This window comes from Oncorhynchus clarkii, chromosome 25 (assembly GCF_045791955.1).
Source record: "Oncorhynchus clarkii lewisi isolate Uvic-CL-2024 chromosome 25, UVic_Ocla_1.0, whole genome shotgun sequence".
Taxonomy (NCBI): Eukaryota; Metazoa; Chordata; class Actinopteri; order Salmoniformes; family Salmonidae; genus Oncorhynchus; species Oncorhynchus clarkii.
The window spans coordinates 32,616,298-32,628,984 of record NC_092171.1 but is presented as its reverse complement, the minus strand read 5'-3'; the positions used below and the strand labels follow the sequence as shown (position 1 = coordinate 32,628,984).

General features: G+C 43.4%; 1 protein-coding gene across 1 annotated transcript in view; it reads left to right on the top strand.

Annotated features, from left to right (window-relative positions):
• LOC139383756 (leucine-rich repeat transmembrane protein FLRT2-like) overlaps positions 1-12,305 on the top strand; it is a 51,753-nt gene extending 39,448 nt beyond the window's left edge. The window contains exon 2 of the mRNA XM_071128318.1: positions 7,977-12,305. Within this exon, the coding sequence (XP_070984419.1) occupies positions 8,538-10,586 (2,049 nt within the window). The 5' untranslated portion in view covers positions 7,977-8,537 and the 3' untranslated portion in view covers positions 10,587-12,305. The remainder of the gene's footprint in view (positions 1-7,976) is intronic.
• Positions 12,306-12,687: the final 382 nt, after the last annotated feature.

Genomic DNA, 12,687 nt, shown 5'->3' with positions numbered 1-12,687 from the left:
CAAGAAACACAAACAGCACACCGACATGAAACAGCAACAATGACAACTGGGGAAGAACCCAAAGGGAGTGACATATAAAGGGCAGGTAATCAAGGAGGTGATGTAGTCCAGGTGTGTGTCATTATACGTGTAACACTGGTGACAGGTGTGTGCCATAACGAGCAGCCTGGTGACCTAGAGGCCGGAGAGGGAGCACACGTGACAACAATGCTCTCAGTCTATCCAAAATGTGATTTAACCTCAAACCTGTATGTTTTACAAAGGAAAGTATAAACCTGCAACGTTAAGTAGGAGCTTTAGGCGAGACGGCCTCCGTCAGGGCCATCTTAGCCACAGGGATAAAAAGTTCAAGCCAGAAAATAAAACAGAGAGGAGAGTTGAGAAGAGGGGATAGAGATTTTGTAGAGCGGGAGAAAGAGTTGTATGGACAAAGAAAGTGAGGGAGAAGTAGTGAGAGAGAGAAAGATAGCGAAAGAGAGCTCCTGTTACCTCATTGACCCTCCCTGTCCTTAGCTATCCTGTCTGTCAGTGTGTCTGTGGTCTGGCCAGTAACAGGCGTCTCTCTGTTAGAATCCAGTCTGTGTTTTCACAGCTTGACACACATTACCGAACCACATCCATGTGCTGCCATCCAGATCACGTATGTTGTACCCAGGATCTTTTTTTAGCCTCTTAATTTGCCTCAGACTGAGAACTGGCTGATTAAATAAATACGTTTCTGATTGAACACTGACACCCTTTCTCTCCTACTCCCCGGGTCTGTTTATTGTTTCTCCCTTTGAGGGGGCTGATGAGGTGTTATGACTGTATAGATGTCTAGATGTCTCTCTCTCTCTGCCTGTCTCCCTCTCTCTCTCTGTGTGTGTGTGTGTGTGTGTGTGTGTGTGTGCTAAAACGGTTCATAGCTGTGACTCTCGTCAGACATAGAGAAGAATGTCATTCATATTGTTCACATCTCACAAAAGTACCCTTGGATAGATGGATCTGATGGTAGCATGAAAACATGAGAAAGTCATAGGAGGCTGCTGAGGGGAGGACGGCTCATAATAATGGACGGAACGGAGTGAATGAAATGGCATCGTACACATTGACACCATGTGTTTCATACTTTTGATACCTGCTCCAGCCACTACCATGAACCCGTTCTCCCCAGTTAAGGTACCACCAACATCCTGTGGAGAATGATATGACATAAGGCTACATTGGCTTCATTGGGTTTCAAGTCAGAATGTAATATCATTTAAGAAGGTAATAACTTTGCCCTTTATAGACATTGAACAAAAATATTGTATGAAGCATCGTCCATATTGTTTACTTTTACAGCAGATTAATATATTTTCTGGACAGATATTTATGCCCTGATAATCAACTGTACATCTCTATGTACTCGCAGGGTCACAATGATATGTTTTAGAGACTGTTCATGGCACAACATTTCAAGGGGTCAAAGGAAAGGTCTATATCCTTAAGCTTGAGTGTGTATCATGTGACTTACCATGACTCCCCCTCTCTGTAAAGAAGTGGTACAATCCTGTACACTACTGCCACCTTCATATAGCCTGTTGAACTTGCACCACCTGACTGAATGTGTGCATATAGTCCACATAAAGTATCCACTAGGTTTCATTTCATGGTTCACGTACAACCTTTGACCTCCTTTAAAACCTCCAACCCTGTAGTCTCTCAAATCAGAAGTGCAATATTGGTTTAGATGAAACGTGCGAAGTTGTGGCACACTTAACATAACAAAAACATATTCTATAGAAACATTATGCTTCCCTCTTTTGAGCTAGAGAGTGAATAATCCATTTCTGTAAAGTCAGACAGTGCTTTGAATATTGAAGACTGTGCTTAGAGACACTGCATTTGTTGATTTAGCAGCTGACTCCTAAAGCCTTCATTCTGTAGGCTACATAATCTCATAATAACACAGGTTATTCCAACACAACGCAAACAAAATACCATGAGCAATTCATTGTCAGTGAGGGCCTGATATAGCCCATCATCTCATTAATAACAATAACCAACTGGCAGATTTGCATATCGTTTTAATTATGGAAGTGGTCAGAGAGAGAGAGCAGATGTGGCATTTGGCAGTTGAATTTAAAGCCATAAGCCCCAGATAATGTCACAATGAGGCAGTGGACACATAATACTAATGATGATATTCAAAGGCTAAAGGCCTGTGTATGTGTGTTTGAGAGAGTTATTCATGAGTGTGTATGTGCGCACACACGCATGTGTGGTGTGTGTATGTGCGTGTGTGTGAATAAACCAGATATAGTTGTTGTGGTGGGAGGCCAGAGGGAGGTGCTGATTTTGGAAGTGTCCTGCTCATTCGATTGTTCCATGGAGCAGGCTTTTTCTGAAATACTCCTTAAATACCAGCCCATCAAATCACGCTTGGACAGCCTGGGATACAGATGGAAATTGGTGGCATTGTTATTTGTCAGTCTCGGCTACAAACAGTACATAGTATTACGGTACGTGGCCTTCAGATCGCAAGCTTGAAAACAACTGGCTAGGTACTGCTCTGATTCAGCCGTTATGGGCAGCCTAGCTGTGTGGAAGAGAGGGTGCTTTTTGTTTCCTTAAGTGTCCATGCATCAATGACCTTTGAAATGTTTGAATCCTTTATGATGTCATGTGATTTGTGGATGCAAAATGTTAGTATTCAAAATGTGTGTGTGCGTTCCTGTGTGCGTGCGGGTGTGTGTCATCTACATATGACTAATGATCACAAATTGATCCGATTGATCAATCAGTCTGCCTTTTGCATTGGTTATCCATATAGCCCATCCATTAACACGTTCTCTACCCCTTTACATGCTGTCATTGTATCTGCATTGATACCAGTAATTAAAAAGCACACGTCAACCATTTCCAGGCAGGGTCATGTGGGGATTTAAATTTGGCTGGCAAAGCAGCATCAAGGTCACAGGCAATAGCTGCTTCATATCTGGTACATTACATGAGTGGACAATTGACTGAAAATGACAATTACAATGCTTTTGAATTAGGATTCATGTATATTTGCCATTGGAATTGTTGATTGAGTGCTTTATCCACAAATTATACTAACACAGACAATAATATATTATCTGCACTGTGTATTAGGATGTCCACTCTGTTGTTTTTGTGTGGAACTCAGAATGGGCCATGTGGTGCTTCTACATGGGATTCTACTGACTGAGTGTGTGAGCGGGCTGAATCAGTGCTGTGTAATGTGCTGTAGGAAAAACTGGATATGAACAAATACTGAGGGAATGTATCCAAATGACTGTTTGAATACTGAGGGAATGTATCCAAATGACTGTTTGAACACCGAGGGAATGTATCCAAATGACTGTTTGGGGGGGGGGGGGGGGTGGAGTCCTGAATCAAACTCATCTGACCATTTGACTTAGCTACCCATTTCAATAAATCATAACAGCATCCGCTCCCATCTGAAACCGTCATAATGAACACGTTTCATCTCAGCGGGAGACTGTCTGCCAGCAGTGGTCGGAATATTCTGGTCCTGTAACATTTTGTAATCATATCCCAGTCCAACTCTTCACAAGAAACTATTAGCCACTTAGAGTTCCTGATTAGAAGGAACCCAAAATAGTATTTCAAGACTCTTTTATTTCCATCTTGGTAATAGTCTTTTTGAAAAATAAATTGTGTACATTCATTATATGCGGAGCTGTGGTTTATATGTTATAGCCTCATGCAATATAGCCCAATAGCATAGCAACAATGGTTAAATGAGACACATGTATCTGGTATGCAACTAGCTAATGACAGAGGAGCAACGTTGACTAGTTAATTTGTTTCATAGCCAGGCACTGATGCCTCTTGTGAGGAAGTGATTCCCACACATTCCACCACAAAGCCAGCACCTACAGTTTAACCTACAGAGGAGGACCCTCAGCCAACTGGTTCTGCGGGCTCTGTTCACAAACACAAACAGACCTCACAGAGCCTAGGACAGCAACACAATTAGATCCAATCAAATTATGAGTAAATATTTCCTGGCCCTAAACAGAGATGACACACTAGCAGAATACCTGATCACTGTAACTGACCCAAAATTAAGAAAATCATTGGCTCTGTACTGAATCAATGAGCATAGCCTTGCTAATGAGAGAGGTCACCATAGATAGACCTGGCTCTCAAGATATGATATGTGCCCACTGTCCACAAATACATTAGAGACACATATTTCCCACAGATCACACAGACCCACAAAGATTTTAAAAACAAAACAAACATTGATAAAGTCCCATATCTGTTAGGAGAAATACAAACAACATTGTAAATACCACAAATAGTCATCTGTTTCTTTATTTTCCCCCACTAGTGTACTACAACGACTTGCACATTGCTAAAACACAGAGCTAGATAGCTAAAACACGGTAGATAGCTAAAACACGGTAGATAGCTGATAATATAACACTAGAAATGTCTTTATCTTTTTGAAACCACTGTGAGTGCAATGTTGAATGTTATTTTCTGAAAGTTTTTTGTTGATGCTTTTATTTCTTCTCACTTTTGTTTATTGTTTATTTCACTTGCTGTGGCAATTTAAACAGATGCCAATAAAGCTCCTTTGCATTGAATTAGAGAGAGAGAGAGAGAGAGAGAGAGAGAGAGAGAGAGAGAGAGAGAGAGAGAGAGAGAGAGAGAGCAGTGGCAGTGAGGAGAGATCGCTATCAGCTGAATTGATTGCAGTAAACGTCTCCCAAGGGTTTCAAGGGGAAAAGGCAATTCTTGCATTAGCAATAAACTATCCGATGTTAGTCACTGTGACTGGGAGATCGGACCGCTTTATTGGGAAAAGCGCTCTGCCGCTGCATTCGGGTGTACACGGGGAAGGGGTGGGTGCCAAAAGTCCCCCGTTCTTCGCCTAATGTAATCATTTAATCTTTTGAAGGCAACACGGAACTCGAGGGCGCCTCTGAACCAGCCCAAGAGGCAAAGGACTGCTGCTGGGGCATCTGTATCCGTACTGCGGATAAACTGAATCGTTGCCTGGACCCGGACCCAAGTGGACAGCATGCCCCCCGCAACACCACCCACCTTCGGGGACTCTCGGACAGAGTCACTAGGACTACGGAGTACACCCGTCAAGATGTGGAATCGCAGCGTTGCCTGAAATTGTAAACGCCTGAGCTAGGTGTCATTTACTGGGGGATCTGACCAGGGATAGTTCACCATGCTCAATGGATATACAGTAAAACGGCTTTCAGCATCTCCGAAAAAGGTGAAGTAAGACACATTACTTTGTTGTTGCCCGTCTTACTGGTAGCCGATAGGCTATCCTACGTTTTATCGCTAACATCTGGACATGCGTTATGAAATACATACTACGCTGTCCACTAGGTATATAATAGCCCTGCGATGGTTAATATACATATATATTTTAAAACTTTAAATGGGCAATCTGCTGTTGAAACAATAACAGAGTGGTACCCCGCCACTGATTTGATAAAGAGCTGAGGGATGGATGGGGCTGGACTAATGTCACCACTCTCAAATTCATAGACAGAGCTATGGATGCAAGGACTGACCATCCATGATATAACAATTGTAGTTTCAACTATGTTTTGAGGCTATACATTGTTTGTTTACAAGTGCATTGTTTACAAGCAATAGAGTAAAGCAAGCTTGTGTTTTGGGTTTTGGTGTGGTATGACAGTTAAACTAAGGTCATGAGGCATTCATAAGTTCTACTCTTTAAGTATCAATGGGCATATACCATACATTTTTAAGTCTAAAAACTGATGTAGCAGTCGCAGATTGCTGCTTTAACTAAAATATAATTAATTGGATTTTACGCATATGTTTTACGCACACATATTATGTTTATTTCGAAATGGAAAACAAGCCTACAACACTAACTGCATATTTTCAACAAAATACATTTATATTTGTTTATTGTATTTGAATAAGACACTGCAAGTGAGCCGTTTCAGACATGAAATATATTGGCACCGCAAGTCTCTCGCTATATTCCCTCTTTTTGCGCAGCGTTTGAAATTCACCTGCGGTCTGTGACAAATTGGTAATGATGAGGAACTTTTACCTACGCTGCTGCTGGCGACTGTAATCAACCTTAAAATTGATGGCTATGATTGATACATCGGCCAAGGTTTTTACGGACGTTGCCGAGGCTCTACCTGTGATAAATAAATACGTATCCAGTTAGAAACTGGTGATCCATGTTTTGCAGTCTACCATTCGCTGCGGGGGAGGCACACCAACTAACCTCCTTGTCAGCCAGGCTTCTGATCCTCCTGCCCTGACAGTGTAAACAGTGGAGAGTTACATTACATCATCAGATAATGTCTTAGCCATTTTGGATGACATTTGAGGAAATGACAGCCAGCCATATGTAATATCATTACTTGCCCCCTTCATCTCTTAACTACCTTTATAATTAATTAATGTGGTTCTATCTGAAGATCACTCCAAACAGCTTTAAAAATTGATACTGTCTGAGATGGACAGTGGTGATATTGTCAATTATGGGAGGTGGGTTGCAAGTTTATTTGTGACTGCTTGAATACAAACTGTATTGGCCCACTTTAGTGTATTCTCTTACACTCTCTTTGCATAACAAGTTAATTAAAGATGTCAACTCTCCAGAGAGGTTGTATGTTTTAAAGCACAATCGTCATTAACTGCATATTGCGGGCATTCAACTTCACATGAGTATTGTGTCTTGTCTTGTGACCTTGTGCATTCGGCACCTCTTCCTTCAGAGAAGTAGTAGTCCACATCGATCTTAGTTTCTCTCCGAACAGTAGACATTTGTCCAGTTTTATCTCTGTTGACAGCCCATGTTCATCATGTCCAGCTTTAGCCTCAGTTGCAAGTTGCTCTTCCCCCTCTAACGAAAACAACTGAATCACAACATTTTTTATTTAAATAGAACTGTTTTCACTGATGTTTCTGTGCATCTCTCTCTCTCTGTGTAAGGGCTGTGTTATAAAATGTTATTCTTCATGTCATGTGCATCTCCCTCTCTCTCTCTCTCTCTCTCTCTCTCTCTCTCTCTCTCTCTCTCTCTCCAGTCTCTCTCTCTCTCTCTCTCTCTCTCTCTCTCTCTCTCCCCCCCCCCCCTCTCTCTCTCTCTCTCCCTCTCTCTCTCTTTCTCTCTCTCTCTCTCTCTCTCTCTTTCTCTCTTTCTCGTTACCATTGGAGGACTGCTCTGTGCTTCCTGTGAGTGCAGTGGAGCAGAGCTCTGTCCATCACCGCGGCATTTGACAGATTAAACACCTCAATGCCCTCTACAAGTTTGAGTGCACAGAGCCAGTGATCTCTTCAGCATCACTCACTTCACGACTCAGTGCTCATAAGACATTTGCCAGCTCGTCTTTATTCCAGACTCAATTTACTTTATTTATTGATCTATTTATTCATTTATGTATGCATTTGTTTTTCTATGTATTTATTTCTCTCTCTGTGTTGAGTTCATTTAGCATTTCTTGTCAGCTTCAGCACATGCTGAAGTTTAAAAAAAGTACAACCTGCACATTGATAATGTGCAGCGCCACACGATTATGTTTCCATTGTTGATTTTGATATGGATTAAACCCACAATGCTTTACTGAAATTTTCATAGACACTTCATTTTTACAACTTTGTAATTATGAGTTACAATACTTCTTACATTGTTCATTCTAATGTAATTACACTGTAAGAACACTGTAATGTAAGTGATATCTAATTATTTTTTACAACAAGAGCGTGGTTCAACATCAACTTTCTTTAAATAATATCCACTGCTGCAGTACATGTCTGGTGAGGAATATGAAATAAGAGTCAAACTCATTACCATGCACCAGTCTGTTCTATCCAATTGACAACTCTTCACTTTGTCTTTGAGTTATTCAAATTAAAGTATTCCTTTATGTTTATATAGAGGAAACACAAGCATTCTAAGAAAGAACAGCCCACTGATTTCTCTATTTGTTTCTTTGAAATAGGCCTCTGGATCCAAATTTCAAGTCCAACGGAGGCTGCATCAGTCTGTGCCCAGCCTTGTGTGAAGCAAAAGAGAGAAACAGCAAGAGAGAGACTGAAAGAGAGGAAGAGAAGGAGGAGGGAGGGCTCTCCAATGATAACCCTGAGTGTACGTTACACGGCTCTCTGGTAGCCACCATTTTAAATTGGCCCTCACAGTGCTCCGCAGCGGCTGACTGAGAGTGAAAATGTGATGAGCTTTTCTGTCGTCCCCATAGCGAGCGAGCGTGGATGGAGGCCGGCGAAGGAGGCGCATTGCTTAATGAGACCATTGCTCTTGTGTTGGGAGGCTTAGGACAGGCAATTACTGAGGGATTACCACCAGAGGCCTCCTCCAGCAGTGCTGCTGCCGCTCCACCACTGCTGACTGCTGGGGCAGGGAACTAAGCAGACACAGCTTGTTACAGAACATTTTTTTCCTCTTTGGATTTTATTGTTTTTGTTCCTTTTTTTGTTGTGGTGGTTGTTGGTTGGAATTTGTCATTTTTCTCACAACAAATCGTCTGCATGTCATATTGTTAATAATGGAGCTCCATCAGTCAGGGCGTGTGTGGAATAAGGACTGGGTCTCTTTCCTCAGGCCGTGGATACCCATACTGCTGGGCCTGCACATGCAGTTCTCCCGGGCGTCCGGGTCCAGCTGCCCAGAGGAGTGCCGCTGTGACAGGACCTTTGTTTACTGCAATGAGAGAAGCCTGACCTCGGTGCCTCTAGGGATCGGAGAGGGCTACAAGACCCTCTACCTCCACAACAACCAGATAAACAATGCCGGCTTCCCCTTGGAGTTTCACCACATAGCCTCCGTGGAGAATGTCTATCTCTACGGCAACCAGCTTGACGAGTTCCCCATCAACCTGCCCAAGAATGTTCGGGTGCTGCACCTGCAGGAGAACAATATTCAGACCATTTCCCGGACCGCACTGGCCCAGCTGCTGTGGCTGGAAGAGCTACATCTAGACGATAACTCCATCTCCACGGTTGGGGTGGAAGAAGGGGCGTTCAGAGAGGCAATCAGCCTCAAGATGCTCTTCCTTACAAAGAATCACCTGAGCAGCGTCCCTATTGGTCTACCGGAAGATCTCAAAGAGCTGCGATTGGACGAGAACCGGATCGCGGTTATCGCAGAGGAGGCGTTCAGGAATGTGACGAGGTTAGAACGCCTCCTGCTGGATGGGAACCTGCTGACAGACGAGGGTGTGGCACCTGGAACCTTCCAGGACCTGGTAATGCTCCGGGAGCTGTCTCTGGCGCGGAACTCCCTCACCTACCCACCCCCCCTGCTCCCGGGGGACGTTCTGGTGAAGCTGAACTTTCAGGATAATCAGATGAATGAGATCCCTGTGACGTCTTTCGAGGGACTGAGAAGGCTAGAGAGACTGGATATTTCCAACAACCAGCTGCAGTCCCTGACACAGGGGGTCTTTGACGGCCTCGTCAGCCTCAGACAGCTCACTGTTCGGAACAACCTTTGGCTGTGTGACTGCAGCATTAACTGGGTCATACTGTGGTTAAAGTCCCTGCCAACCTCCCTCAACGTGCGCGGCTTCATGTGCCAGAAACCTGAGAGGGTCCGTGGCATGGTAATCAGAGAGCTGAACACTGAGCTGATCCAGTGCCCTCACAGCACCACAACTGCCCCGCCGCCCATCAACCTGCCCCCCACCTCACCAGACCTGACCTCCTGCTCCCCTCCCTCCTCGACAAACTCCCCATCAGACATGCACTCCCTCTCTCCCCCCTCCAAGCTCCCCTCCTCACCCACACATCACCCCCCTCTCTTCTCCTCTTCCCCTCCCAGAGACGGGGAACAGAGGACTAACCTGCCACCCCTGGACCCAGAGCGGGAGAACCTGCAAATCAAGTTCACCATACTCAACGGTTCAGCCATCCACGTCAGCTGGGTGGCCTACTTCCCTGTCACAGCCTACAAGGTCACCTGGGCCAAGATGGGTCCCAGCCTGTCTGGAGACACGGTCCGGGATAGGATGGTGGGAGGGGAGCACCGGGGCATACGGTTGGCCAACCTCGAGCCTAAATCCACCTACCGAATCTGTGTCATCCCCTTAGACGTGTTCAATAACTACCGGCCCAAGGATGATACAGTGTGTTCAGAGGCTGTGACTAAGCCGGTCTCCTATGGTCCAGATAATAATAAAGGTCCATTGTGGCCGGAGCAGGCCACCCAGCAGGACCCCAGCTCTCCCTTCCTCCTGGCTGGCCTCATTGGAGGCGCTGTGATTGTTGTCCTGGTGCTTCTCCTCAGCATATTCTGCTGGCACATGCACAAGAAGGACCGGTCGTCCTCGACCAATTGGAAATACAACAAGGGCAGGAGAAAAGATGACTATGGAGAGGCAGGAACCAAAAAGGATAACTCTATACTGGAAATGACTGAGACCAGCTTCCAGATAGTGTCCCTGAACAACGAGCAGCTCCTGAAGGGAGACTACCGCATACAGCCCATGTATACCCCTAATGGGGGCATAGGCTTCAGAGACTTCCCTGTGGGGAACAATAGCACAGTATATTGCAAGAACAATGTTCAAGCAGACACAGACTTTTGCCGTGCATGATGGTTTTGCACAACATAGTGTTATAGAACCCCCTTTGTATTAACACATACACTTAACTACATACAGTACCCTGTACAGTATATATTTCATAGACCCCTGTGTCTACAATGTAATTTATACACCAGCTGGACTATAATGTTGAATTCAGCTACCTTTTATATTCCCTTAGTTAAAATGCTAATTGATTTATAAGTTATTGGTTTCTTGAAGTTGTGTTACTCAGTTCTGTGCAGACAGATTTGTCCAATCTGAGTTCTCTCATCATTTTATATAAAGTTTGGTTCTGATTTGAGCTCCATAACCGCTGGGCCATTTTTTATTCAGTTTGGTTCTGATTTGAGCTCCATAACCGCTGGGCCATTTTATATTCAGTTTGGTTCTGATTTGAGCTCCATAACCACTGGGCCATTTTGAAGTCGCGTGGTAGCCAGACAGTGTACTCATTGCTAAAAAAATTGCCTCACCAGTGATGAATCTAACAAGCACAGTGTCCATAACAGATATGGCTATCCCATGTTTTGGCAAAGGGAATTGAAATAATTGGGGGTTATGTAAATTAGACTTGCTGTGTCAACTCAATGTGACAGAGAGAACCAATATAAAACCAGCCATTCAGGAAATTATATTTGGAGAGAAATCTTTTCTCACGGTAAGGATTTGAGAGAGAGAGGATGAGAGGGACAGAGGGAAGGAGGGAGGGAGTGAGAAAGAGAGAGAGAGAGAAATAGAGAGAGTGAGACGGGGTGGAGAGAGAGAGAGAGAGAGAGAGAGAGAGAGAGAGAGAGGGAGAGAGAGAGAGGGAGAGAGAGAGAGGGAGCGAGAGAGAGAGAGAGAGAGAGAGAGAGAGAGAGGGGGAGAGAGAGAGAGAGAGAGAGAGTGAGCAGAATCTGTGCTTTCAGATATACCACAAGAGGGCAGAGTTGTTCATTATGGTCAATTAGTCATTACATTAATTTCTTGGACATTGCTTAGTACTGAACAGAGATTCTACCGATGTTGTCCTGATGCAGTGAGTGACATCTCTCTCATCTTCACATATCACAACAACAACAAAAAACAGAGAGATCTGTTGGTCTAAAAGCTGCACGGACTCCTTGGTTTGGAGTGCTGATCTAGGATCAGTTTAGCCTTTTAGATCATATTGAATAAGAATTCAATGGACAGGAGGGACCTGATTCTAGTTCACCTCTCCTACTCTGGAATGCTTTACGAATACTAGCCCTGATCCAAGTATTTCTCTCAATAACAACCCACTCCTATGTTATTGGCCACTGGTCACTTACCACAACTTGGATATAGAGTTTATGAAACAGTAGAAGTAATCAAGCTTTGTTGAACCTTTTGATTGTTTCCAAAGCTGTTGAAAGATTTTTTTTTTTATGGACTTGACTCATGCACAAGTCATACGTTTGCATCTTACGGTTGGTTTCCTTTAAGTAGAATTACAGCGTAAGGAAACTGTACTGTTTGTTATAGTTGAGAATGAAAGATGGGTGTTAAACACATAGCAGAGTTAACTGGAACAAGCATGTCTGTCCAGAAAGATGGAAAGCAACTATTTCAGTTTTTGTTCAACAAAAAATGATGTTATGGTATTACATTATATGTGCCTTGAAATGATCCGCTCATAATGTAATGTCTTTTGAATCCATGTTTTTGCACAAACATGTACTGTACTGTATATACATACAATTGACATTGAATTGTTGTTGAAAAAAACTATTTCCTGGTATTTGATGATTTATTTTTGTCGTATTGTTTTTTCTTTTCTTCTTTTACCTCACTTTAAATTCACTTCACATTTGATCTCAGAATGTTCCTGACTTCTAAGATAATAGGAAATCATTTTTAGAGATTTGATCCATGATGCTACTGTCTTCTCTGGGAGAAATACACAAATTATGTAGAGAAGCTATAATGATGCTTTGAGTTATTTTCCATCAACATGTCTCTTCAGATCTCACCAATTTGGAACAGACTTTACATGTGTAGGCTGAATAATTAAGAAAAGTCTGAAACACTGAATGTTACCCATGAGAACCAAGTCTGGGGAGATGATACTGCAATTTGCTTGTTACAAAATGTATTGTGTCCCATATCA